The 27,122-nt window shown below is 42.0% G+C and overlaps 5 protein-coding genes across 6 annotated transcripts; 4 read left to right on the top strand and 1 right to left on the bottom strand.

Moving 5' to 3' along the window:
• The first annotated feature begins 7 nt into the window (after nucleotides 1-7).
• On the top strand, nucleotides 8-3,954 carry LOC125559050 (ATP-binding cassette sub-family C member 4-like). Of its 2 annotated transcripts, none has more exons than XM_048720883.1 (2): nucleotides 8-182; nucleotides 2,745-3,954. In XM_048720883.1, exons 1-2 carry the CDS (start codon nucleotides 77-79, stop codon nucleotides 3,638-3,640), a joined length of 1,002 nt encoding a protein of 333 aa, XP_048576840.1. In that variant the 5' UTR covers nucleotides 8-76; the 3' UTR covers nucleotides 3,641-3,954. The 2 variants fall into 2 exon arrangements, with proteins under 2 accessions (XP_048576840.1, XP_048576841.1); XM_048720884.1 differs by lacking the exon at nucleotides 8-182 and adding an exon at nucleotides 2,330-2,447 and having other exon boundaries at nucleotides 2,659-3,954.
• Nucleotides 3,955-4,219: 265 nt separating this feature from the next.
• Nucleotides 4,220-15,351, top strand: LOC5518035 (kinesin-like protein KIFC3). Its single transcript, XM_048721044.1, has 16 exons — nucleotides 4,220-4,400; nucleotides 5,639-5,738; nucleotides 6,509-6,577; nucleotides 7,111-7,193; nucleotides 7,408-7,851; nucleotides 8,412-8,633; nucleotides 8,989-9,105; nucleotides 9,838-10,035; nucleotides 10,447-10,797; nucleotides 10,972-11,265; nucleotides 11,797-11,901; nucleotides 12,133-12,378; nucleotides 13,042-13,171; nucleotides 13,360-13,557; nucleotides 14,188-14,345; nucleotides 14,651-15,351. The coding sequence occupies exons 1-16, from the start codon at nucleotides 4,266-4,268 to the stop codon at nucleotides 14,732-14,734; spliced, it is 2,934 nt and encodes a 977-aa protein (XP_048577001.1). The 5' UTR covers nucleotides 4,220-4,265; the 3' UTR covers nucleotides 14,735-15,351.
• Nucleotides 15,352-20,091: 4,740 nt separating this feature from the next.
• Nucleotides 20,092-20,880, top strand: LOC125559095. The gene has a single exon (XM_048721042.1). The coding sequence runs from the start codon at nucleotides 20,092-20,094 to the stop codon at nucleotides 20,878-20,880; it is 789 nt and encodes a 262-aa protein (XP_048576999.1).
• Nucleotides 20,881-21,102: 222 nt separating this feature from the next.
• On the top strand, nucleotides 21,103-24,078 carry LOC5518089 (probable RNA-binding protein 18). The gene is made up of 6 exons (XM_001637964.3): nucleotides 21,103-21,236; nucleotides 21,317-21,411; nucleotides 21,689-21,815; nucleotides 22,630-22,734; nucleotides 23,093-23,148; nucleotides 23,250-24,078. The coding sequence occupies exons 1-6, from the start codon at nucleotides 21,225-21,227 to the stop codon at nucleotides 23,437-23,439; spliced, it is 585 nt and encodes a 194-aa protein (XP_001638014.2). The 5' UTR covers nucleotides 21,103-21,224; the 3' UTR covers nucleotides 23,440-24,078.
• Nucleotides 23,639-26,578, bottom strand: LOC5518036 (Sjoegren syndrome nuclear autoantigen 1 homolog). The gene is made up of 3 exons (XM_001638022.3): nucleotides 26,426-26,578; nucleotides 25,426-25,625; nucleotides 23,639-23,827 (listed from the first exon to the last, which is right to left on the bottom strand). Exons 1-3 carry the CDS (start codon nucleotides 26,475-26,477, stop codon nucleotides 23,708-23,710), a joined length of 372 nt encoding a protein of 123 aa, XP_001638072.3. The 5' UTR covers nucleotides 26,478-26,578; the 3' UTR covers nucleotides 23,639-23,707.
• Nucleotides 26,579-27,122: the final 544 nt, after the last annotated feature.

Genomic DNA, 27,122 nt, shown 5'->3' with positions numbered 1-27,122 from the left:
TAACGCACCTATCCTCTAACCTTTGTAATTGTTTTGCCACACTAGGTATCTTGATAGTCAGGTTCGCCCGCGTATCATGCTATTCGCTGGTTTGCGTTGGCTTTCTCTTCGTCTTGACATTTGCTGCGCACTCTTCATTGCTATCGTAGCTATTGCCTCCGTGCTGGTATCCACGAAATCAGGTAATACGTACGCCATCAGGTAATACGTACGCCATCAGGTAATACGTACGCCATCAGGTAATACGTACGCCATCAGGTAATACATACGCCATCAGGTAATACATACGCCATCAGGTAATACATACGCCATCAGGTAATACATACGCCACCAGGTAATACATACGCCATCAGGTAATACATACGCCATCACGTAATACATACGCCATCACGTAATACATACGCCACCAGGTAATACATACGCCACCAGGTAATACATACGCCACCAGGTAATACATACGCCACCAGGTAATACATACGCCATCACGTAATACATACGCCATCAGGTAATACATACGCCACCAGGTAATACATACGCCACCAGGTAATACATACGCCACCAGGTAATACATACGCCACCAGGTAATACGTACGCCATCAGGTAATACGTACGCCACCAGGTAATACGTACGCCACTAGGTAATACGTACGCCATCAGGTAATACATACGCCATCAGGTAATACATACGCCGTCAGGTAATACATACGCCGTCAGGTAATACATACGCCATCAGGTAATACATACGCCACCAGGTAATACATACGCCACCAGGTAATACATACGCCACCAGGTAATACATACGCCACCAGGTAATACATACGCCACCAGGTAATACATACGCCACCAGGTAATACATACGCCATCAGGTAATACATACGCCATCAGGTAATACATACGCCACCAGGTAATACATACGCCACCAGGTAATACATACGCCATCAGGTAATACATACGCCATCAGGTAATACGTACGCCATCAGGTAATACATACGCCATCAGGTAATACATACGCCATCACGTAATACATACGCCATCAGGTAATACATACGCCATCAGGTAATACATACGCCATCAGGTAATACATACGCCATCAGGTAATACATACGCCATCAGGTAATACATACGCCACCAGGTAATACATACGCCACCAGGTAATACATACGCCATCAGGTAATACATACGCCATCAGGTAATACATACGCCATCACGTAATACATACGCCATCAGGTAATACATACGCCATCAGGTAATACATACGCCATCAGGTAATACATACGCCATCAGGTAATACATACGCCATCACGTAATACATACGCCATCAGGTAATACATACGCCATCAGGTAATACATACGCCATCAGGTAATACATACGCCATCAGGTAATACATACGCCATCAGGTAATACATACGCCACCAGGTAATACATACGCCACCAGGTAATACATACGCCACCAGGTAATACATACGCCATCAGGTAATACATACGCCATCAGGTAATACATACGCCACCAGGTAATACATACGCCACCAGGTAATACATACGCCATCACGTAATACATACGCCATCAGGTAATACATACGCCATCAGGTAATACATACGCCATCAGGTAATACGTACGCCACCAGGTAATACGTACGCCACCAGGTAATACATACGCCATCAGGTAATACATACGCCATCAGGTAATACATACGCCATCAGGTAATACATACGCCATCATGGTAATACATATGCCATCAGGTAATACATACGCCATCAGGTAATACATACGCCATCAGGTAATACGTACGCCATCAGGTAATACATACGCCATCAGGTAATACGTACGCCACCAGGTAATACATACGCCATCAGGTAATACATACGCCACCAGGTAATACGTACGCCATCAGGTAATACATACGCCATCACGTAATACATACGCCATCAGATAATACATACGCCACCAGGTAATACATACGCCACCAGGTAATACATACGCCACCAGGTAATACATACGCCACCAGGTAATACATACGCCACCAGGTAATACATACGCCATCATGGTAATACATACGCCACCAGGTAATACATACGCCATCAGGTAATACATACGCCACCAGGTAATACGTACGCCATCAGGTAATACATACGCCATCAGGTAATACATACGCCATCACGTAATACATACGCCATCAGGTAATACATACGCCATCAGGTAATACATACGCCACCAGGTAATACATACGCCATCATGGTAATACATACGCCATCAGGTAATACATACGCCATCAGGTAATACATACGCCATCAGGTAATACATACGCCACCAGGTAATACATACGCCACCAGGTAATACATACGCCATCACGTAATACATACGCCATCATGGTAATACATACGCCATCAGGTAATACATACGCCACCAGGTAATACATACGCCACCAGGTAATACGTACGCCATCAGGTAATACGTACGCCATCAGGTAATACATACGCCACCAGGTAATACATACGCCATCATGGTAATACATACGCCATCAGGTAATACATACGCCATCAGGTAATACATACGCCATCAGGTAATACATACGCCACCAGGTAATACATACGCCACCAGGTAATACATACGCCACCAGGTAATACATACGCCATCATGGTAATACATACGCCATCAGGTAATACATACGCCATCATGGTAAGGAGAAACGTATCGGAGAAACTCTATTTTCTCAAATGACAATAATGTCCCTTCTCCTCATAGTACTTTGTGGCTTGTCCCTTCTCTACGCCATCCAACTCATGGACCATTCCCAGCGCACTGGGCAAGATACCACGGAAACGCATCACCTGATGATGTCACCTAAGCGTATGATGCACTTTGGAGACATTGAGCCCGAGCGCGGGTATAATCTTGGCTCCAGCCCTCCTCTATCATGGCCGGTAGAAGGCGCCATCACCTGCAAGAATCTATCCCTTAGTTATCAAAAAGTAGGACCTAAGGCTTTACATAATCTTTACTTCGAGGTGAAACCTAGAGAGAGAATAAGTATTGTAGGAAAGGCCGGAGCGGGTAAATCCTCTCTCGTCGCTGCTCTTTTCCAAATGCCGCCGCCTGAGGGAGAGATATCTATAGATGGCCATGACATCAAGTGTCTTTATTTACAAGAGCTACGAAAGCATCTATCTGTAGTCCCACAAAATCCATCTATCTTCCCTGGAACTTTGCGTTTTAATCTTGATCCTATAGGATCCTTAGTGGATGACGAACTGTGGAGAGTCCTGGAGATTGTGCAGTTACGAGAACGCGTGGAAAGACTCCCTGATGGTCTAGGGTTTCGTGTGAGCGAGCACAAGATTGAGCTAAGTACTAGGGAGAAACAGCTTCTTTGTCTCGCTAGAGCTCTTCTACAAAACAATAGAGTAGTCATCATAGACGAGGCCTTCGATGATGACGTCAGTGCAATCATGGAAGAGACGGTACGGACTCAGCTCCAGGAGTGCACGGTCATCACGATTGCGCATCGACTAGGCACAATCATGGCTAGCGACAGGGTTATGGTAATGAGGGAAGGTAGAATAATCGAGTTTGATGAACCGGAAAAACTGGCTGAGCTTGATGAGGGGGATTTTTCAGAAATAATTATGAACATCTCATGATGTCAGAGTTATCCATTCTCCATTGATATCAAAGTACCTTCCTAGCTGTGCTCTCATTACAATTGCCTTAGGCCTGTTCACATGTGAGCCCCTTGAAATTCCTCGCAAAATAGTTTGGTTCCTTTCTAGCCTCCCTCGCTGTCGTTCTGGACCCGTTACGGTAGGATGCGCTTCAAGGGAGACTAGGTTTCCTACTGTATGTTCTACTCGGGGCCTCTAACGATCGATACATAAAAATACTCTGCGAGAACTAAAACAATAGTCACTATAATATAGCCTCAAATTATTATCGCGAATAAAAGAAAACTATGCCATGTGATGTATTACGTATTTTCTTTCCGGCCACAAACCTCAATTATAAAACATGGATAATAATATAAAAGGTATTTTATTATTAGAGGGCGATGGATGGGCAAAAAGGATGGTTATAAAAAAAACATCTTTTTCTTCTTCCTGAGTCAATTGCTTTTTTTGTTACACTATTTCTGTGTAACACGGTTCATCGCTTTCAAGCTTGAAATTCTTGCATTATTAATAATATGTGATAGAGTTTAGTCAGTACTGAACACACTAAAACAATCAAGCACCCGTTTTTCACACGAACACTGCAAATACAGCCTTGATTATGGCATTATTAATGGACGCAAAGTATTCTGAGTTGAATGAACAGCAAATTAAAGCTCTTAAGAAGCTACTGGAAGAAAGTTTACAGCGAGAGATATGCCAGGATGAGGAATTGCATGAAAAAGAGACTAAGGAGGTATATGTAAACAATTTTAAATTTATTTTCCAAGCTAACACTGGTTTTCCTGGTGGTGGCTTATGTGCGAAGTTATAATAAATAGACTACAATTTCTATGATGAATTTGACAGATACAAGATTGTAACAAAGGTTCGTACCTCAACAACAACAAATCACGATTTCCTATATAGCATTTTATTTCTTTTCCGAACCAACAATTTGTAACAGTATCACAATCTGGGTATGTTACATTATAAAGTATGTTTACAGACTGCTTTAGAGGCATACGTTCTCTAGCATTCAATCTCTTTATTTCTAGCGTTTTTTAGTGTTTGTGGAATAGAAAGCTGTTGTAGTAATAGTAAGCTGCTGTATCTGTCAATCGTCTAACCACAGGTTACCCGAGTATAACCGATCGATATAAACGGTGGCCACCCCTCTGTAATACCACTCTCTTTGTAACACGTTATGTGATATTTTTATTGTCAGAATTATCTTAATTGTTTTTCAAAATTCCTTCATTTTCATTTTCCGCTTTGTGTGACAATGTCTGGAAATGCATTAAAACAGAACTAAAAAATGCGGTTATATCACATGCGCACCAAGCGTAAATTTTATTCCCACAGGGCACAGGGGTACAAGCCAATACCTAATACGATTTATATTCAGATATAGCCCCATGTAACCTGAAAATAAGTATGATGCACCCTAATCATCGAATCCAAAAACAAAACACTTTTTTCCACTTCCGGTTTAATATTTGTGTTCGAATATCCAGAGCAACGATCGATTTTCTGCGCGCGGATTGGCTCTTTCCTTATATAGAAATGCGCGACGCGCTTCGGAAGTCAATTCAAATTTTGAAATGTTCGAGAAGCCGTGGAATGTATCAAGGGAATCGGTCTTTTAGTAAAATGCCCCGGTAGAGAGACCCAGGTTGTTTACGTACAGCAATCGGTCTATAAACAGATACAATTCGGTTTAAATAAGGTCTTTTTCCAGCAGAAAAAGTTGATACATGGTATATAAGTTAAAGGTTTCTTGATTCCAAAATGTCGTCCAGAAAGGTAGGTAGATTTCCTTTTAATAATCGTGACTTTTAAACATGTTTGGACTTGTATTTGTAATATTCAGCACCTTATTGTAGAGTATCGATCTTTAATAGTGGTTACCACTAAGTAGTATTTGTCAATTATATGTTTTGTCGTTGTCTTTGGTGATTTCTCTCTCACGACAGTTTCTGCTTGTATGGTTAGGGATTATCGTTCAAGACGCCTATGCAGTTTACTCCCACCATGACCGCTACTCCGTCCCCTTCAAGAGACGAACTCTGGAAGAAACAGCTTGGATTTGATGGTGAGAATCATGACAATAATAAATAAACATCCGATCACATAATATTTAACATGGAATGTGTTGATCGCTCACGTACATAGTTTCATAGCTGATTGCGTGAGAGTTGTTCCTTTGTTTTGCCATGGTAACTTCAAGAGTAACAAAGAGAGAGAGAGAAACACCTTGACACGATATACTTATTCCAACCAGTTTTGCCAAACATTATTAGAAAAATACTGTAGTTGCCTGAATTCAGATGTGTTATTACTTGACCCAAGTTTGGTTGATGCGCAGCAAATTTCTGGCAAGATATTCATATTATTCCCGCAGTCACGTGATCTGTGATGTCATCACCTACTGTATAACTTTTTTTAACCTGTCCATCTTATTAATTACTTAATTACAAGTTTGGTTGATGTTCAGTGAATCGCTGGCGAGATATTCATATGATGACCACAGTCACATGATTGCTTTAGTAAACAAGAATCTGAGTATTCAATATTTTAACGGGTCACTTGAGCCATAGACAATGAATGAAATAGAGAAAGAAAAAAAAAAACAGTAAAATCGCCCGACCTGCATTTTGTACTCGACCTACATCTGACCTGCAACCTGCATTTTGTACCCTCCGTTAGGACTATACAGCATTTCAGCTCAATTTGATCAGCCGTTTATGGGATGGACACTAAGGATGGCTTCATTGGAGACTCAGGGGGTTACAGCACACAGCCAAACTGGTTACAATTTTTTTGTGATTTTAAAGGTATTATGTTTTTTCTAACATTTCTCAGACGACTCTGAGGGCAGCCTGTCAAACACAGATGACGAGCCAGAGGCTGACCAGGATCTAACGGGAAAAGGTACAGTAGCAATGATGAAAGCCATCAAAAAATAATGTGACCAAATACACATATTTTAGATAAGGTTCCTCAATGTGAATCTACGTGCCGCTACCCTAAATGCCATGTAAACCACGTAGGTTTGCAAAACCTCAGCCTTCTTGGTTACATTCCTCTTAACATCTTATAGTTTTGAGTAAGTACGCAGCTGCTTTGTCTCCTATTATCTTTGCTCTACAAAGGAGTTCTTTTGTCTCTATTCTTCTCGTTCTTTGTGTCGAGGTGCGGATATTGTTCATTTGCCCAATCAAATTGCAGCTTGTAAGAGCTGCGTACTGACCCATGGTTATCACTGAGATTTTCTCATTAATGCATTACCCTTGGCACAACACAGGTTTAAAGACATTCTTAGAGTATTCATAGCTATATATAAATACGGTACATGTCTCTCCCAGATGTACACATAATGAAGTGTTTGTTTGAAGTGTTTGTTTGTATTAGCACACATACAAACTTATTTCTTTTTCATGGGATGTTTTTCAATTGTTTGATAGCTTCTTTGGTCGAAGTTCATGCCCTCCAGGTTGAGATACAGCAAAAGGAAAAGCAAAGAGAGGAACTGCTTATCAAATTAAAGGTAATTCTCACCATTTACGCAATAATGCTTGTGCCATGCTATTATTAAAAAATATATAAAAATATATAAAAATAGACTTTCTCCCAAGTATTTGTTTTTGCAGCTTTCATAGAGCTGTAGTAAAAAAGCAACCATGTTCTTTTATTGAAAATAATGAATAATTTTACGCTTACAGTAGATGATTCTGTAAGATTTGTTTAATCTTTTCTTGAAGGCACTTTCAGACAAGGCAGCTAACTACAGATCAAAACTCCAGAAGTCTGAACACAGCAAAAAATCACAGATCAAGATAATGAAGAAAACCCAAGAGTCCCAGCTTCAAATGAAAGCTGAACTTATCCATAACCTGGAGGAAATGATTGAAGAACAGGAGAGCAAGATATCAGAGCTAGAGGCGAGAATAAAAGGAGAAAATATATCAGCAGCGATGCCTAATGCAAAAGGGTCAAGCATACGTAAACTAGTAGATTCTATAAATGAACTCCACTCCGAGAAAAGCAGAATTTATGAGACATGGCTATCTACCCAGTCAGAGTTAGAAACAGTCAAACAAGAAAACAGTGAAGCTGTTGAAAAACTCAAATGGGAAATGTCAGACTTGGAGTCTCAGAACAGGAAACTGCAGGTTCAAAATGTAAAACTTCAAAATGGGGACATGGTATGTGTTTCATAATTTTAGTCTTTGGTTATAGATTTATAGTTTTGTGCAATTATTATTTTAAAAGTTTTTGGGATCTCTCCAACACACTAATTACAACTAAGGAGATAGGGAAAAGTATAGTTTGAAAATGTATAACTAGCTTCAGAGTCTCACATTTTCCTTGTCAAACTAGTAAAATCTTGGTTTAAAAATCATGACTTACTAACACATGCATAATTTGGCACAGACATAGTGGGTGTAGCCTACCTTTAGGCTTTTACCTTTAGGTTTTTTTACAGCAAGAAAACCCTCTGAAAACTCAGAGTTTGCATGTCATGATTGTCATCTTGGATTATGCCCCGCGCAAGGGAGGGGGGAAGGGAGAAAAAGAAAAATGCGCAGGGCAGGGGGAGGGGGGAAGAGAAAAAGAGTGCCTTCTTGATATCCCAGATTTATATTGTTTGATTTGTATTGACACCCCTAATTCTTTCGCAATGATTAGATATACACAGTTCTTACTCTACTGTACAATTCAGGTGACCAAACGTTTGTGAAAATTTCTTGTTGTTTATTTCCAGGATGTTGTAAATGACAATGATAACAGCCCAAAAGTTGATCAATTAGAGCAAGAAAATGCTGAACTCAAACAAAAAGTTGAGTCGCTTGAGCAGGAGGTTACGACAATCACAAAGGCCAACAAGACAGCACATGCAAAGATGGAGGGAGACTTTATGGAACTGAAGAAGAAGCTACGAGATACTGAAACCAAATATACAAACCTTGCTTCAACTCCCCCTAAGGTAAATAATCATTTTCACAGAGTAGCACAAACGGAACCCCTTATGTCATATTAGTCCCAAAATTTTGTCTCTGAAAAATGTTTTCAGCCCTCCTTCCTTCATATTTTGGGCCAGCTCTGATGACACACCTGAATGATACACCAGCTTCTGTTTGTTACTGCTGCCAACATCACACTATAAAGTACAGCCTGCAGGGAACTTAACATTTTGTTAAGTAATTAGATTCATACACTCAAACTCCACGCACATTGTGTGGAATACACGCACCTGTTTGCCTCATAAACTTCTAGGAAATCCCTTGAGAATATTATATATGTAAGGATGAACTTGGATGATACTTATTTCTGGTCTACAGGTGCGAACAGTCTCTGTGGTGTCAGAAGAGACTCAGCGTCAGCTGGAAGAAATGATCAAACAAAACAAAGAGTTGGAGAATCTCTTGGGAAGGACAAGAACAGAACTCAATGCAAAGGTACAGTCTGTCCCTTTATTTAGCATTTATTAAATGCTTCTATACATGCTGATATAGTGGGACATGCTCTGCCATTGCTATTAGACTGAATTTTAAGAAATGTAGCCTATTCGTACGCGAGAATCGCAGTTTGTTTGCCATGCACTTTTAGAAGAATTCTCTCGTGCTCTGATGTGCACTTAGGCATTTATTGCTTTTCTGGTTGGCTTGAAGTTTATGTTGATCAGCATGTTTCTCGAATCCTTATTGGCTAACTTCACAAACTGTCATAGTGGCTGTGCTTGTGAGGCATGAAGTACATATTAAACCTTTCTGTTTGTACCCACAACCTGGACGATGATTGAAAAAAATGAAATTAGATTGAAAATTCAAAAGAGGCACGTGGGCATGCTTTTTGTTTGATACAAAAGAAACATTTCTTCCAAATTAAGACTTTCACAGTCATATTAGGACGTGGACCTATACACTATAAACTCCTATAATAAACTATGTTCGCTACAGTGGAGATAATGTCTTAAGTTTATTTTCATCTGTTTCTGACTTTGATGTTTTGCTCATGTCATTGTTCATACAGTAAGCGACCACCCTTGGGAACTAAAAATTGTGGTTGCTATCGGAGCTGGTCGCTTAAGAGAGTGGTCGCTAAGAGAGCTTTCACTGTAGTTTGAAATATGCCAAGCGTGACCAAGCTTGTCCCAGGCTCCCTTATCTCTGAATGCCTTTTCTTATCAGATTTCAGCTATTCAGTCCGAGGTGAAATCGGCTAATGCATCTGCAAGTGAAGCCCAGTTGAAGGAGCAAAAGCTCATGTCTGAGTGTCACAAACTCAAGGAATCCCTTAAGCAAGCACACAAACTTGAAGACTCTATTCGTCAGCGGGACGAAGGACTAGACGTACTTAAAAAAGAGGTAAGCGTTTTCTATAAGAATGTCGATCAACCTCTATCAACCATTTTAAAATTTATTTTTAAATAAATACAACGGTCTTTTTGCAATAAAGCTTCCAAGAATGAAGTCTGATGCTTATGTATTCTGCAGCAGCATAAAATGGTGGCGTGATTGGCTTTTTGTAGTGCATTGGTGCAAACTCGCTGTTTTCTAACAGGTCTAGCTCCTATTCCAGTCATTTTGAAAATTCAGGCCTTGTTTGAATCTAGTGTTCTAAAGGGGTCTAGTTATAGAGTATGTGGGTATGTACAGTCATCACAAAAAGGCCTGGAGGTTAAGACTTGTTGTTGATGGGTCGATAAAATGTTTTTTTGTCTTTATGTTACAAGTCTTTTTATTAAACGAGACTAGCCGAAAGACTTGTGACTTCAAGCACATTCAATGACTTTATGAACAAGGGATTGGCAGAGTAGTCTTATGCAAAGCCTTCTCCAACATCTTTTTAACCCGAACTTTTGCTCACAGGTACACGATTTACAAAGGGAGCTCGAACACTCTCAGCGTAAAGCGAGGCGAGAAAGAGAGCAACTAGAAGCAGAAGCCCAACAGAGAGTAGAGGACGAGCGAGAGAGAGCTGCCAAGGGCTCGCGAGTGATGAAGACAAAGCTTGAGAGCACAAGGCTGCAGGCGAAGGTGCTCATGAAGGCGGTAGAACAGGTGAAGCGACAGTATAAGGACTTGAAGATCGAGAGCTTGAAGATGGGTACTGCTGTCAAGCCCGCCATAAAGGACATCGAGAAACAAGTAAGCATTCACGTTCAAGTTTGTCTTAGCAAATTTGATATTTAGGGGTGACAATCTTTCTTAAGTCTCCAATTTTTTGTTTTTAGTGTTTACAGTCTTTTTATTAACCTCCACCACCACGAAAATATCAACATTTTATCCCCGTTATACTACTGATGGTTTCCCAAATTCTAGCTATTGAAGCGTGTGGAAGGGATAGACAGTCGCAACAAAATCCTCGTGGACAAGTACAAGAAGGAGATGGCTCTGCGCAAGAAATACCTGAACGAGCTGATAGAGCTCAAGGGAAATATCCGGGTGTACTGCCGAGTGCGTCCTGTCATCCGTGAGGACGGCGCGGGAAAGCCTGCAGAGAACGTGATCTCCTTCGATGACGACGATGATGCAATCTTGAACGTGTTCTCGAGAGGTGCGCTAAAGCCCTTCGAGATGGATAGAGTATTTCAGCCGCAATCAACGCAAGTAGAGGTAAGAACATTACGTGGCATATACCTAGTGCAGACGGCCTCCAAAATCTACGCTGAATGTGGAACATTTTTAATTTACACGTTCGCCCCCAGTGAAACAATTGCTACCGCCTTATCTGTAGTAAATAAGAACATTATTGGGAATAAGCGACTGGCACTACGAAGTCATCCGTCTTTTGGGCGGCAAACTCTCAGCTTTTTGGCGGCAAAGTAGCAACCGCAAAAACATATTATTTAACGATAACGGTTCAGCCAGAAGCTTTCCATGTAAGAAAGGGCTTATTTTCATTGATTTTTTTTTTCATTCTTTGAGGTAAGACCGAAGCGGTTTCTGTGTTTATTTCGGCTTGAGTTTAGCGCCTCCAGAGATTCTTGTTCAATCCCGTGTCACTAATATACATGCGTTTTCTGACCGACCTTGGCTACAAAGAAGGCGAGAACCATTGTTTCAAATGAATAACGTTTATTTACAGTAATCGTTAGAAATGTCCAAGTTTCTTAATCTTTAATCTTTGATTAATCCTTCTTTCAGGTGTTCGAAGAGGTCAAACCTCTCGTTATCTCGTGTGTAGATGGCTATAATGTGTGCATCTTTGCCTACGGTCAAACGGGCAGCGGCAAAACATTTACCATGGAGGTGAGTTCTTCTATTACAACCGAATAATGGAGCAGCCTCGTACATACCGGGTTTCCTGTGGTGGTAATGAGCCGAGACAAAGCTAGGGGTCTGGGACGAGATTTCCTGTGACATCACAATTGTTGCAAACTACAGGAAACCCGACAAGGGACCCGTGTAAAACGCTGGGACTTGAATGTCTTTTGGGAAGTGCAATCCCCATGTCCTAAAACGTGTGCATCCTCTTCTCAGGGCCCCGTCTCCAACCCCGGCATCAACCAGCGCGCCTTACAGCACCTTTTCACGGAAACCGCTGACCGCGGAGTGGACTGGGATTACCAAGTCACGGTCAGTGTGATGGAGATCTATAACGAGATGCTTCGAGATCTCCTGAGCTCTGACCCGTCAGCCAAGCTGGACATCAAGCAAGGCAAGGAGGGGCTGTACGTGCCTGGGCTAAGCGAGGTCGAGGTCACCAACTTAGATGAAGTCAACGAGGTGAGCAAAGCAACGCTCTGCCAGCCGCCATTTTGTCTCCTAGCAAAAATAACAAGTGTGTGAAAGCATCCATTTCCATCGGCTGTTTTGAGAAAGCTATTGCAATATTTTCGATCGAAGTTGGTAAATAACGTATTAAACTGTGTTTTTAGATTGTTTTCTTAAAATTTCTTTGAATAGCCAGTCTTCCAATTTCGAATGAAAACAGTAACAAGGTGTATCTGACAAGGTCTCTTCAAAGACTTTGTAATGCTGCTGTTTGGTTTTATTAAAACATTTAAAAACATCAGACGATCTGACACCCAACATGAATATCAGAAGCTCTAGAAGAAACTCCCGGACTTACCAGCAGTTGCAGGCCAATATACTGGCCTTTAGTTATCGGTTTTTCCAAGAACAATTCTTACCTGGAAGGTGCCCAGACACCTTCGCAGGCTATAGATCAGCCCTGACTGTCCCTCCCGTTATAAGAGCAATCTACTTAGGGAGTATCTTTTCTAAGTTCTAAATCATTTTGGGAAATATTTGATTCATATGATATTTTTATCTAGTAAATTGAAGTTCGTTTATATTGTGGGATGGATTGATCTTCATAGTAATTCAAATTGATTTAGTTTGCTTCTGAAATGAAATTTGAATTGAATTTTTGCGGAATTTTTGCAGATTTTCCAGCTTGGAAAGCAGAACCGGGCAACAGCATTTACCGATATGAACGAACACTCCTCGCGCTCACACGCGCTGTTGTGCGCTACCGTAATAGGTGTGAACAGAACTACCGGAGCGAGGACTATTGGTGAGTATTCCCACAAAAATATACACGACAAGCTTTTTATTCAAGAAAACTGCATGTAGGCACCAGGCTCCCAAGGCACGCACGTTATCTTATTTGAGAGCAGGACTGGGGCGAGTTGGCATTGATTACCTCAAGCATGCACGTGATAAGCACGTGGCTGACGAGTGTTGGCTGTTTTTCTTCTACAGGCAAGCTGAACCTTGTGGATCTAGCAGGAAGTGAGCGTGTGTCCAAAAGCGGTTCCGAGGGTGCCCGGATGAAGGAAGCGCAGAACATTAACAAGTCACTCTCCTCGCTCGGTGACGTCATCCATAACTTGAAGAACAAGAGTGCGCATGTCCCGTATAGAAACTCCAAGCTGACGTATCTGTTACAGGAATCACTTGGTGAGAACACACAGCTTTGGAAGTGCATAGCTTGCGGCCTATAGCTCACAAAAGCTTTGAGTCATCTAGACCTGTCGTAATTTTTTTTTGTTTACAATTGAAAATACAACGGTTTCTTTGTTTATTAAGAAAACTAAAAATAGAAAAAAAATAGAAATCCCCGAATGAAGTCTAATACGTTTTTAACATTTAATTTGAAAATTACTCGGTTACTCGTTTGTATGAGCCGATGAAATGGATGATTTGTGTGACTCAGTAATACGTGGAAGCGTAACATGGCGGCATGGTTAGCCTTATTGCGACACGCGCTTCCGTGACTACACCGAACTTAGCCAATGAGTTTGCAAAAATCACCGTTTTGATTGAGACGAACTTTATCAGCAGGGCAGGTTAATGATCGTTTAATAGTAGGCTTCTCATACCCTCCTCTTCTAAAATTTCCAAGGTGGGCACGGTAGCGCGCGTCGCATTGTAAGCTATACTCGCTGATCATTGGCTATTGTTAAATTCTTTTTGGCCGAAGTTAAAGAGCTTCAGGTCACTGTTCGAAGGTTTTCAACCTTGCATATGAGTATACCCGGCGTTATTGTTATACATTACTAATGCAGTCTTTCCTTTGTTTCGTGCCAGGCGGCGACTCCAAGACTTTAATGGTGGTGCAAGTGGCTCCTGTGGAGAAGAATGTCGGCGAGACTGTTTGTAGTCTCAACTTTGCACAACGTGTCCGGGCCGTCGAACTTGGACAGGCCACTAGGAAAACGGACAATGCGGACGGCGGACAGCTTAAGGTAGGCCAAAGTCATGGAGGTATAAATTGTTGTCATCTTGTTTTCGTAACACGCATTATCTAGAAAGTATGGTCTTTTCATCGGGTAAGCTTTTCATGATACGAGCCCGTTTAGAGTAATTCTTTTACGAAGAATATTACTCTAACGATCACCCAACCCCGACGCTTTGAAATATAATGTAAAAATGGCAATGGCACGAGCTCTTCTAATGGCCTATAATTGTCTCGGTGTACGCTTCTCTTAAGCCCAAATGGCAAGAGTTATTCTATTGACATATAACTGACTTTGCGTATGCTTCTCCTTAGGCCAATGGCATGAGTTCTGGCAATGGTAGCAGTACCCCGAGCAAATTAAAGCCATCTTCACTTCCCAGACCTCGCGGGAAATGATGAGCTGCCAGGGCCAGTTCTGAGAGTCTTGTAGAGAACTGTGGGACGCACGAAAGAAAGAAAAAAAAATGGTTCTTCATAAAGACTTGCCCCGAGTCTGTCTGTTTTGTCAGACTACATATATCCCCGCTATACCACAAAGCCAAAGTTCCATTTTACGATTCTGCTAGCCAGTCACTTTTAGTGACTTGTTTTAGTCCCATAGGCTTTGGCATGGCAACAAGAAAATACAACTACAGACAAGCTGTAGAAAACTTCGGTTGTCTGTGTAGGTGGAATCAGGGAAGTAAGTGAACACAAGCCTAAAATGGTATGTTTTACGTAGTTTCGTTGCCGTTTTCGAGCGTTAGCTTAGGCGGTCATGATTGGCTACGCAGAATCGCCGAACAAACCACAGAGCTTGGAATTGGGATGTTGCGATGTAACGGAGAACCAGGGTGACTGGATGAAGTTTTTCACATCTTTGTCCGCACCAAAAACCCAAATCACATATAGTTAGCTATATTAAATTTTGTAAATGATTATTTAAGATAACTGAGATTTTGATAGATTTTGTAAATATTATCACCACAATGAGGGACGTTTTTGTAAAAATTAAATAAAAAACGAAACGAACGGGATCACTGTCCTCGCGAGTCAGGGCCTTTCATGTGCTTCCTGTTGCTGCTGTGTGGGAGGTGTGGACCCTGGCTACTTTCCCTATTGCTATGAGAGGGGTGGACCTGGCTACTCACCCCTGTAGTATGAGAGGGGTGGACCTGGCTACTTGCCCCTGTGGTATGAGAGGGGTGGACCCTGAATACTTACCCCTGTGGTATGAGAGGGGTGGACCCTTGCTATTTGCCCCAGTAGTAAGAGAGGGGTGGACCCTGGCTACTTGCCCTATTGCTTTGAGAGGGGTGGACCTGGCTACTTACCCCTGTGAGGGGTGGGCCCTGGCTACTTACCCCTGTGGTATGAGAGGGGTGGACCCTGACTACTTGCCCCTGTGGTATGAGAGGGGTGGACCCTGGCTACTTACCCCTGCTGGCTTACCAAGTCTGACACTAACTTGTGTTACGTTCATCGTTATAAGAATGGCGCATATAACCCTTCAACTCCTTGAGGAAGTTAAAACATTGACCCCTCAACCGGTCTGTACCGGGTTTTTGAAGCACCCATAACCCCCAAAATTCATAAATGCAAAATAAACACAACAAGATGAAGATACCCAAGCATCAGTCTAAGGGATAAATGGTGTTAAAGATATGCATCGAACCAAGGTAATAGCAACTACTCGTAAGCCAAATTATAGCACAGGTTCTTTGACAAATTTCAAATCGAAAAAGAAAAGAACAGCAGTATCACCCCTCTTAACAAAACGCTCAAAATACCCACAAGGGAGAGAGATCAGCAAACAAATCTCAAGACACAAATAGGTACCTTTTTTCTGATCCTCCAGGTTCATTTCCATGGCCTCAAAATGTCCACTCTTTGATGTAAAACCACTTGGATGCCATTACGGATTGCAAAGCATTCTGGGATATCCAGGGGAAATTCACGAGGGGAGGGCCAGTCAACACTCCTCTCCCCCAAGTCATATGGTCTTTTCACCCCGAAGCCAAACAAATCAATTCCAGGTCATACAGACCCAGAACAGCAGTGTAAACGATTTTGGAATAAATTTGGTTTCAGAAAAGAAAGCATTTAGGAGAGCTGTGGTGATTCATTAGAAAATTATTTTCTCATCAAGGCAAAGCCAAACAAGAAAAAGTCACCATGAATCCATCTTTGCTTGCAAATATCCATAAGCACAGCACTCAATTATGCCCCAATAGACTTTATGATGTCCTAGGACACTCTCCCAATATTCTTATAGCTGTATTCTTGATGAAGAATACAAGTAACCATCAACTTGTGCTCGCATCAGCACAGCGACAAGGGATTACTAGGTGCAGCGGTGTTTGACTTTGACGGGCTGTATAAAATTCAAAATAGGGGGTAGTTGTCGGTTTTCAGTCTGTTTTTTGTAAATTCTGCTTAAAAAATAGCCAGGAGTCAATGGGTTAAAACAGACAAGCGATTATGAACTCAAAAGGGTGGGGCCTGGTCTAACTGCGTAGGAGCCGTGCAGAGAATCGGGGGCGCCCCATACCTGTCACACGTACGCTTTTTCTCTTGCGAACTGTCTCGCTAAAAAATTGTTGCAGGTCGCACGCGTATTTTTTGCTTGCGTGTGCCACCCCCTTTGCAACTTGTTTTGCAATTCTCAAAGTCGCACAAAAAGTAGAACGCTCTTCTTCTTTCTGCAACAAATTGTTTCAAGTCGTGGGAAAAACTTCACGTGTGACAGGGCGCGTCCGATCTACAACAATTTTTTGCGAGACAAGTTGCAGCCTAAAAGTCTACGTGTGTGACAGGGCCTTTAGTCTTATCCCCTGGAGTGTAAAATTTATCCCTGGTATTCTAATAGGTCTTGTAACAATATTGTTATGTTCAGTCAGTGATTTGTTATTAGTGATTTTGTTATGCAATGAGTCACTGCTTCTCGACGTGCCCCGGATATATGACACCGGGGTCAATTTATGTTAATAACCTGAATAAAGCCCATAGAAACTCTGAATAACTTTTCGTTACATGGTGGCAGCCGGTGAACGGACTTGCGCTACACGATGGCCTCGTTATTTGGATTTTCACTGCCGAATCCGCTTGAAATCCACGACGCACAGGCATCAGACAGATGGAAAAAATTATTGCTTGCATGGAGGAGCTATTCCCTGGCGACGGAATTAAGCGATAAATCAGAGGCCGTAAAGCTGCTCACAGCCAGTCTTGAAGAAATTTGGCAAATATTGCGAATATTCGAGCGTTATCGGTTCAATCGGTGGGTACAAGAGCCCGGAGAGTCGTACGATCAGTTCAGAACCCCTCTAGGAAACTCGCAGTCGGTTGCGAATTCGACCCGATAACGCCAGAGGAGATTTTGAGAGATCGACTGATCTCCGGGATCAAAGACTCCACAGTGCGAGAACGCCTGTTGCGAGAATCGAAGCATACCCTTGCCCGGACCGATGAAATATGCAGGGCTTCGGAGAGCATGATCGCCCAAATTAAAGTAGTGGGAGACGCGGCGACCGAAACGGAGATAAACAGAATGGTGGAGACTCAATCAAGCTCAAGAAAACAACAACAACGAAAGGAATGTAGTAATTGTAACAACAGGCACGCGGAAAATCGTGAATCGTGCCCAGCTTTCGGCAAGGAGTGCCGGAAATGTGGACTGCGCAAGAAGAGATGAGAAGAAGAGATGTACCAGGCCGACGAAATATGAACGGTGAAGTTAGATGACTCTCAGCTAGTCACAGTGAAGCTAGAGTCTGGCAGTTTCATACGCTTCCAGCCCGGCACGGGAGCCAGCCCGGCACGGGAGCGCAATGCAATGTGGCACCTCTAAAGGTGTACAAGGAAGCTTCTGGAGACGAGAAGTTGGAGATCGCCGATGCACTAAGACCAAAGCTTAAAGAGACACTGGATGACCTTATGTTAGCCGAGAAGTGATTACGCCTGTAACAGAACCCACAGAATAGATCAGCTCCCTAGTGGCGGCACCAAAGAAAAATGGGAGACTGAGAGTGTGCTTAGATCCGAAGGATGCCAATCGCGTTATACTGAGAGAACTATCAAATGCCAACTATTGAAGATGTAGTTACGCGCCTGCATGGGGCAAAGGTCTTTACGGTTTTGGATGTTCGCAACGGATTTTGGCATGTCCGTCTGCACGAACAGTCTTCGTACCTGACCACCTTTCAGACCATTTCGGGCGCTACCGGTGGAAGCGGATGCCGTTTGGAATTTCCTCGGCGCCCGAGGTATTCCAGCGCCAAATGCACGAGCTGATAGAGGGCCTGACAGGAATCGAGGTGGTGGCAGATGATTTAATTGCCGTAGGGTATGGAGACAGCTTCGAGGAAGCGTCACGCGATCATACAGGAACCTGGCAGCATTCCTGCACCGATGAGACGAGCGAAACGTCCGGTTGAATCCAGACAAGATAAAGTTGAGGAAACGGGAAGTGCTGTTCATAGGGCATGTCGCGTCGGACAAAGGTCTGAGAGTCGATCCCGACAAAGTCTGAGCAATCACAGAGATTCCTACCCCTATCGACAAGGCAGCAGTACAGGGCTGTTGGGTCTAGCACAATATCCAGCCAAGTTCCTCCCGCACCTGTCAGACCTGACGAAGCCCTTGAGGGACTTGACGCAGAAAGAGGCTGACTGTGTGTGGGATAGCCCTTAGCAGACCGCGATGGAGAACCTAAAGGCAGTCATCACGAGGACACAAGTGTTGCGATACAACAGCTTGGAGGACGGGGTTACTCTTCAATGCGATGCATCTGAGACAGGTTTAAGAGCAACGTGGATGCAAAACGGCCAGCCGGTCGCATATGCCTCCCGAGCCTTAACCTCAGCGGAGACCCGATACGCACAGATCGAGAAAGAGCTACTAGCAATTGTCTTTGCGTGCGATCGGTTTGACGCCTACGTGTATGGGCGGCACAATGTCAACGTCGAGACCGACCACAAGCCCCTGGAACCCATGTTCGTGAAGCCTTTAGCGTCCGCTCCAAAGCGAATGCAACGTATGCTTATGCGCCTGCAGAAATACAGCCTACAAGTATAGTATAAACGAGGGAAAGACATGTTTCCCGATGACACCCCAAGCCGCGCATATCTTCCAGAGGTTAACGTATGCGAATTTACAAGTGAGCTAGAGGAGGCCGATCAGAGGACTTGCAGTCATGGCGGAGCGATGGCAGCAACTGAACATGCAGCGGCTTATGATCCGGTGCAGCATGTCCTAAGAGAAGTCTCCTTCGCGGGTGTCCTGAGACGAGACGAGATGCCCCGGAATGTGTTCATGCGTACTTTGATGTAATGAGCTAACCATTCAAGATGAGCTGATCTTCAAAGGGTAACAGCTGGTGGTGCACACGGTCTTAAGGAGAGACCTGATCGAGAAAACACATGCATCGCATATTGGTATAGATGGTTACATACGCAGGGCCATGGATACCCTGTATTGGCCTCGGACGGCCACCGAGATCAAAGAGTACGTGGCTAAATGCGATATCTGCCTAACGCATAGCAAGAGTCAAGAAAAAGAGCCGATGAGGCCGCACGAGTTCGTGGCGCGGCCATGGTCTAAGGTTGCGGCTGACCTGTGTAGTTTGGACGGAAGGTTGTTGTTAGTGGTCAGTGACTACTACAGCAATTATATTGAGGTGGCTCGCATTGGCGCAGTAACTTCAAGGGCAGTTATCAAAGATTTGAAAGCTATCTTCGCAAGATTTGAGATTCCCGAATGTCTAGTCACAGATAATGGGCCTCAGTTCAGTGAAGCTGAGTTTGCAGTATTTGCGAAGACATGGGCGTTCGAGCATAAGACCTCATCCCCCAACATATGCTCAATCCAATGGTAAGGCGGAAAATGCCGTAGAGACAGTCAAGCGGCTCTTTAAGAAGTGCAAAGCATCCGGGGTATCCGAGTTCCAGGCTTTTCTTGACTGGCGAAACACTCCGACAGCAGGAATTGGAACCAGCCCGGCGCAAAGGCTGATGGGCCGTCGATGCAAGACTCTCCTTCCAGTGGCGGGCTCGCTACTGCAGCCGCGGCATTCGACAGAAGAAGAGACTCGTCGGCTGATCGGGGCTAAGGAACGACAGCGACACTACTATGACCAGCACGCTAGGCCTCTACCACCAATCGGAGTTGGAGAATCGGTGAGCAAGAGACTCCCAGGGGAGAAGACCTGGAGTGCAGGCACATGTGTAGGGCAAGCTGGGCCGGGGAGCTACGAGGTGAAAGTGGGAGATGGTACCTACCGGAGAAACCGGCGGCAGGTGATAGGTACAGGCACGACTGAGGCGCCAACCATGGAAACCATCCCAGACCAAGCACCTGTGGCAGATGACGAGGAAGAGGACCCCATTGCTACCCAGCCCAATAGTCTAGCACCGGCACCGAATGAACCAAGGAGATCCCAGCGTGCCGTTACCCCCGGCTTGGCTACAGGACTATACACCGGGTCCATTTTTACACTTACAGGACTTTCGTACATAAGCATTAAGGAAAAGGAAAGATGTAACAATATTGCTGTGTTCAGTTAGTGATTTGTTATTAGTGATTTTGTTATGCAATCAGTCTTCCCCACGTGCCCCGGATATCACAGTATTGATATACATGACACCGGGGTCATAATAGCCAGAGCATGACTAACACACACGAATCCACCACGAATCCTGAATAAAGCCCATAGCTTTACGTTACATGTCGTTACAGGGCTTTATTAGGGCTTCGCGAAAAAACTCGTAATGGATTTACTAACAGAACATGATTTGTGAAAATACCAAGCTCAAGCTTAGCCCTCAATTTTATCCTGTTGTGGTTACCCTGTTTGTGAGACGGCAATCCGGTCAGCAAGCTCTCCCATTGTGGTATTATTGCTTTCAACATGGCGGCCGAGGTGGGCTATCTCAGTTTTACGTTCTATTTTAGCATTGTTTTTCATCTTTTTTACTATTAACTCGTATATTATTAACCTAGGGAACATCGGGTGTTCCTTTGGCTGCCCCGGAAATTGACGATGCATTCAGCGAGCGAAAATTATGGATAGGAAACCTTGACAAACGTTTATCCGAGTGAGTTGTCATTCAAATATCATTACTGTATTTTTTTTCTTTATTAAGCTTATAATTAGAGAAAATATTTGAGTTTAAACAATTTCTATATGTTTTATAGTGGGTTTGGCCATATTATTATATAAGGTTCTACTATATTTTAATGGAAATATTTCGTGGACTTTCTTATACTAATTAAGAAACTTTTGGAACAGTAGCAGTGTATTTAGAATTTACCACGTATAGACATTGGGATTTATTCCTGTTTTAATCACAATTTTGTTCTTATTTCCCACAGATTCAACATACTGAAAATACTGCAGCAGTTTGGCGAGATAGAGCATTTTCAGTTTCTATTCCATGGAAATGGTCCAAACAGAGGAGAGCCGAGGGGATATTGCTTTGTAGAGTTCAAGAAAAAAGAGGTAAATCACGAAAATTGTTTTCAAAATATCCAACTAGGAATGTTCTTGAACCAGAGTAATGAATATGTACAAAAAATATGTAAGCAACAAATTACTAGTCTTTATTAAGAGTTCCACAAGGCAGACTGATGATTTGAAAGTAGGTTAGGTAGCATCAGTTGTACATGTACTGTACAAAAAAGTAAGGGGTGAGCTCCCTTGAATAACTTTATATGAATATTTACATGAAATAGTCTCACAGAGAGTGAGGAAAAAGAAGATCAGCAGATTCAGAGAAAGTAGCTAGGCCATGGTACAGGGGGCCCTTCTCTTACAAATAGGACAAAGGTTCGTTAACGTCCCCTTTACAACGCGAGTGGAGCGTTTAGCAGACTGGACCTCTGATTTTTATTCCATCTGAAAAACTGGACACATAGGAGTAACAACTCCAACCCACTAACTATACAACACCAAATTCAAATCCATACCATAACCCAGAAAAGTCACTCAGTTCAGAGCTGAGATTCAAACTTGGACCACAGTAATAATAGGGTAGTTTGCTTACCACATGCTTCCGAACCTTGTCTGGTTCAAGGGAATATGTAATACTTTTAAGTGCAAACTTACAGGGAAAATATTAAAGGAAATAATAGCATGCTTTTGAGCTTTGAATATAGGGAAATATTTAGATTCAATTAAAACTTAACATCAGATGATTTTGACTTGATATGATCTTGTATTACTGAGATAAGGCTGAAATCTATAAGACTCACAGTTATATCTGCAGAAAATCTGCTCAAATCTCTGATATAAATACTTGTTATCCAATGTTTAGGATGCAAGGAAAGCTCTTCGGGGCTTGAATAAGAAAATAGTGCTGTCTAGAGCTCTAGTGGTGGACTGGGCGCACCATCACAAATCATCAGCAGATGAACCACAGGTTAAGACTACAGATGCAGTGATGAAACTTTTCTGGTCTTTGCCAGCTCTTTTTTTTTCTGTAATTCCCTTTCATAATTTGGGGATGCAGGCTTTTTTTCGCAACCAAAATCCAGAAAGCCGGCAAAATCTAGCAATTTAAAAAAAGTTATTTTGAACCCTGTATTCAGATCAAATATTTATTGATCAAACTTCTCAAACTTGATCATTGATTTAAAGCTAGATTTTGTTCTTTTGAAAAAAAAAAGTTCCATAATCAACCATTTAATTGAGATTGATTGGAAAATCCCCGTCTACTTCTATACACTCCCCTGCCCCAACCAAGCTGTCTCTAAATTATGCTTTTTCACTCCAAACAGAAAAGCAAACACACAAATATAGTGCCAAATGCCCAGACATCTACCCACTCTCCAAGGTACGCTTGTCATTATTTTACCAAATTACTGTGCAAATAAATAACTTTTCTGTCATTTTTTATCCCAATGATTTTGATCCAATGATTTTACTTTTTTACAGCAATGAGTCTAAAATTAAAGCGATAGAAGCCAAGCTAAGGGTCATGGAAAGCACTGGAGACGTTAATCCCACTCATCTTGGATGGAGTAAACACCCCTTACTAGTGGAGAGTGAGAAAAACCAGACACACCCATACAAGTCTTCTAAAACCAGGGGAAGAGGTGAATGGAAAGGGAAGAGACACAGATGATATCAAAGTGGCAAGTGGGAATGCAGAAATTCCCTCACAGATCTGCTATAACTAGGGGAATAAATGAAGAAAAACGACCCAGATGATATCAAAGTGGCAAATGAGAAAAAAAAGCAGAAACACCATTAGAAGTCTGCTAAAACTGGGGGAAGAAGTGAATAGAAATGAGAAAGAATACCATTACACCCCAAACATCATATTTGTAGTATACTGTATTTTTATTTACAAAAGCTGTACATATTTATTAATTAAATAGAGTATTTCCATCCTACACTGGTTGCTCGCGAGGCTTGTCCCTAACAGATCCTTGGCTTCGGCTTGTTTGTACTTTGTCCTTGGCAGTTTCGTTCTTCAGTACATGTAGCAGCGTCTGTGAACTCTCTAATATCTTGATTTAAAAAAAGAATCACAAAAGATGTTAAGGGGAACTCCTGTTAACTGTGTTCCATAATCAACCTTACCCGAAGAATTTACAGGAAGCAACAGGGGCGTAGCAGGGGTGGGGCAATAGAGGTATGACCCCCCCCAAAAAAGGATGTCACTAAATCTTTTCCAAATCAGGCAGGCAGTGTAATTTTTTTCTAAACTGTCAAAACAATGATACCTTCTATATATTCAATACTAAACAACTTCAATAAATGCTTGTTTTTAGCATCAACCTTCCAATAAGCCCCTTGCTCCAAATAAGCGCCCCCTAGCGCCCCTTACAATTACATAAGCACACAAAGCCCTAACACTACTATTCAGGGCTTCTGGAATTATGCATTATTTTTCTTAAAATTATGCGCCAATTTTTGGAAAATTATGCACCAAATCACAGGTAGCCCAAGCTCTGTCAATGAGTAATTTGAACCGACCAACTCATTGACTGTTAAGAAAGAACATATGGAGTTGCTACTTTATGCTAGTATTCTTCCATAAAAATGTAATAAATTCTATCTTATAATTTCCATGTTTATAAGATATTTAGAGCACATTTGGGGTCGTTTTAGCGCTGTTCTGTAAAATTTTGAATTCAAGCGTCCGAATGCAACAGATTGTTTATGTGCCAGAAATTGCGGCTCCATTTATTACACCGGAGTGAATAAACTGACCCATTGTAGGATTTTCTGTTTTATAAAGTGGTATATTTGCAGCAACACATGCCCTTATCCACTTGTGACAGACTTTCTCTTCATGAGCAACAGTTGAACATTTGAATGAAGATTTCAATGTTTGCTGTTTAGCATGCATTGAAGACGATTCTTCTACTTTCTTAACGTATGTTGCTGCTAAAAGATGCACGTCGAGAACAGATTTGTGTTTTTGATCCACGGCAACGTTACATGAAACTTTCCAGGATATTGTCTTGCCCGCTCTTGAGGTTTTACGTCACATTTCTTTGTTCGTTTCTTGGAATTATTTGGTGTCTTTGTTTTTAAAGAATCCATGTTCAAAGCATAAACACAAGAAGTAAAGATGTTTCCCACGAAAAAAAAGGAGTTGCTGTTTTCTTTCCTAAGCTGTGATTGGTTACATTTCTTCCAATAATGGCGTGTGTTACAGTGGGACCTGGATTTCACGATATGACTCAGGGGAAAGAAAACGTACCATAGAATAGAGGTATTTTTGCAAAGAGGTCCTCAAATATTGTTGTATCCAATATCATAAAGTCGAGGTAATTTTTTTATAAATTTCACTGTGTTTCCGTTTTCTATCAGCATAGAATGCCTGGTTGTTTTGCGAAGTTCAATCTTGTTTACAATAAAGCGCTGTTTAAACGTTGGCTTTTTGCTGCAAAAATGTACTATATTTACTGGAAAAAAAGTCCATGTATCTCAAGGTATAGAAAAAACATAGTTTATCAATCGTTTTGTCAATTTTTCGCAAATTATGTGCCATTATGCATTTTTTTTGGAAATAAGTGAATTATGCGCTCAGAGTAAAATAATGCGCTATCGCATAATCCCGTAAGCCCTGATTATTTATGGTATCTTTCATATATACCTTCATATAAGCAGCCTCTGTCTCTGCAATGGTCTTGTCATATTCGTTTCTTGAGGCAATCTTTCTAGCTAAGCTCTCATTGATTTTTGCAAGCCTTTCTGTCAAGATTCTTATGTCGTTCTGAAGTTTATTTTTCTCCTCTTCTTCAGAGAGAATTTGTTTCTGTAGCTCGTCTCGCTTGGTGCAAAGATCTTCAATACCTAAAAAGGGAATTGATCCATACGTGGAATGAGCACCTGCATGTATTGAACAAAAAATAGACCATGACATCCAGGGGTTTCACTTAGGCCTGCTGACTGGCGAAACTGCCAGCTATTCCAAACGCAGGTGTTTAATTCAGGCCTGGCGGCCGTTGAAACTGCCAGCTATTTTCCAAGCGCCAGCTACATTTTTTTTAAAATGTCTATTTATTTTTAATTGAACTATTAAAATAAAATAACTTCCAACCCCTACTTATTTATCTCAATCTTGAATCCCAACAACAACAAAACATTAAGTGAAGTTAAAATAAAAAGAAGGGGGGGGTTCGGAAGGTTTAGAGGACGCCCCCCCCCCCCCCCCCACTCATAAGGAAGGTCCGCTCTAATGAAGGAAAATCGAGTACCACTGCGAGCTAGGACAAGCTACCTAAGCAAAAATGGTCCGCTAAATGGGTAAACGAACCCCCTATCCGATTAAAATCCTGGCTACACAGGCCTGCTTAGACGTAAAAACTATTTTTCCATCTTGTAATGCGCCAGTATTTGCATTGCTTTTAGATAACAAACATTTGGTGTTTGATAAACCGTTGAACCAAGCTGCAAATATCTTGCAAACGATTACTAGATCAGATAGACCAGAGTGACAATATTAATGCAAAGAAATAAGTTACTAAAGCTTAAGTTATCCCTAAAAAGACTAAACTACAATTTTGATGTTCTGATTTTTATACAAAGTCTAGAGTTAAGTATAGGCAGGATATAAATTATAGGTATACGTGCTTATTTAGAATATTACTTACACTTTACGAGTTCGTTATTGTACGTCTGCAACGCAGCTCCTTGTTGCGACATTTTGAAAAAGGAATACTTCAAATTGGCGCGAATTATTTCAGTAAACGGAAGTTCAAAATGGCCGCTGTTTGTTTGTTGCGAGTGATGTGAGTCACCTGGTAGCGAATGACGTAATCGAACGCGTAATCCTCTCAGGGGAGGGCAAAGTCAATATTGCCTCTACACACGTATCTATTCGGAACATTTTTATTTTGGAAATTCGAATGTTTTTATTTGATCATTTTAAAACAGCATCAAGAAAAATCTGGAGCATTTATGACAAAACCTCCATTGGCAAAGAGTTCGAGAAAAAGTGTTGCATTTTGCGATGGATTGTCTTTGAAATTAGCGTTTAAACTTAGTTAGAGCAAGGAAAACAGAAACCCACCCTTCGCCCCGCTCTGCATCGTAACTTTCTACCAGGAAAATTAAATTGTAAATGGTAGTATACGTATACGAAGAACGTTAAAATTTGGTAAACGGGATTCGCCCAAAGTATCAAAAAAATTTAGCGACAGACCTTTTTTTTGATGTGATGGTAAAAAATATCGGACTCGGCAAGCCAACTGATCGCGAAAAAAGTGTCAGAAAAAAGAGCCTCGAACGTCTCTCTATTTAGTGGCCAATCTATTTAGTGGGTATATCTGTGAGGGGACGGGAGGATTT

The sequence above is a fragment of the Nematostella vectensis genome, chromosome 13 (assembly GCF_932526225.1).
Source record: "Nematostella vectensis chromosome 13, jaNemVect1.1, whole genome shotgun sequence".
Taxonomy (NCBI): domain Eukaryota; kingdom Metazoa; phylum Cnidaria; class Anthozoa; order Actiniaria; family Edwardsiidae; genus Nematostella; species Nematostella vectensis.
This window is presented reverse-complemented; position numbering and strand designations above follow the sequence as displayed.

What these genes read in the sequence shown, in the direction of transcription:
- LOC5518035 (XM_048721044.1), top strand. Translation starts at nt 4,266, where the DNA reads ATGGCATTATTAATGGACGCAAAGTATTCTGAGTTGAATGAACAGCAA. An exon ending in AACTGCTTATCAAATTAAAG is followed by an intron (nt 7,194 to 7,407) that starts GTAATTCTCACC and finishes CTTTTCTTGAAG; the next exon opens with GCACTTTCAGACAAGGCAGC. An exon ending in TTGCTTCAACTCCCCCTAAG is followed by an intron (nt 8,634 to 8,988) that starts GTAAATAATCAT and finishes TCTGGTCTACAG; the next exon opens with GTGCGAACAGTCTCTGTGGT.
- LOC5518036 (XM_001638022.3), bottom strand. Translation starts at nt 26,477, where the DNA reads ATGTCGCAACAAGGAGCTGCGTTGCAGACGTACAATAACGAACTCGTA. An exon ending in CAATAACGAACTCGTAAAGT is followed by an intron (nt 25,626 to 26,425) that starts GTAAGTAATATT and finishes TTCCCTTTTTAG; the next exon opens with GTATTGAAGATCTTTGCACC. An exon ending in CAGAGGCTGCTTATATGAAG is followed by an intron (nt 23,828 to 25,425) that starts GTATATATGAAA and finishes TTTTAAATCAAG; the next exon opens with ATATTAGAGAGTTCACAGAC.
- LOC5518089 (XM_001637964.3), top strand. An exon ending in CTTGACAAACGTTTATCCGA is followed by an intron (nt 21,412 to 21,688) that starts GTGAGTTGTCAT and finishes TATTTCCCACAG; the next exon opens with ATTCAACATACTGAAAATAC. An exon ending in TAGAGTTCAAGAAAAAAGAG is followed by an intron (nt 21,816 to 22,629) that starts GTAAATCACGAA and finishes TCCAATGTTTAG; the next exon opens with GATGCAAGGAAAGCTCTTCG.
- LOC125559050 (XM_048720883.1), top strand. Translation starts at nt 77, where the DNA reads ATGCTATTCGCTGGTTTGCGTTGGCTTTCTCTTCGTCTTGACATTTGC. An exon ending in GCTGGTATCCACGAAATCAG is followed by an intron (nt 183 to 2,744) that starts GTAATACGTACG and finishes TTCTCCTCATAG; the next exon opens with TACTTTGTGGCTTGTCCCTT.
- LOC125559095 (XM_048721042.1), top strand. Translation starts at nt 20,092, where the DNA reads ATGGGCCTCAGTTCAGTGAAGCTGAGTTTGCAGTATTTGCGAAGACAT.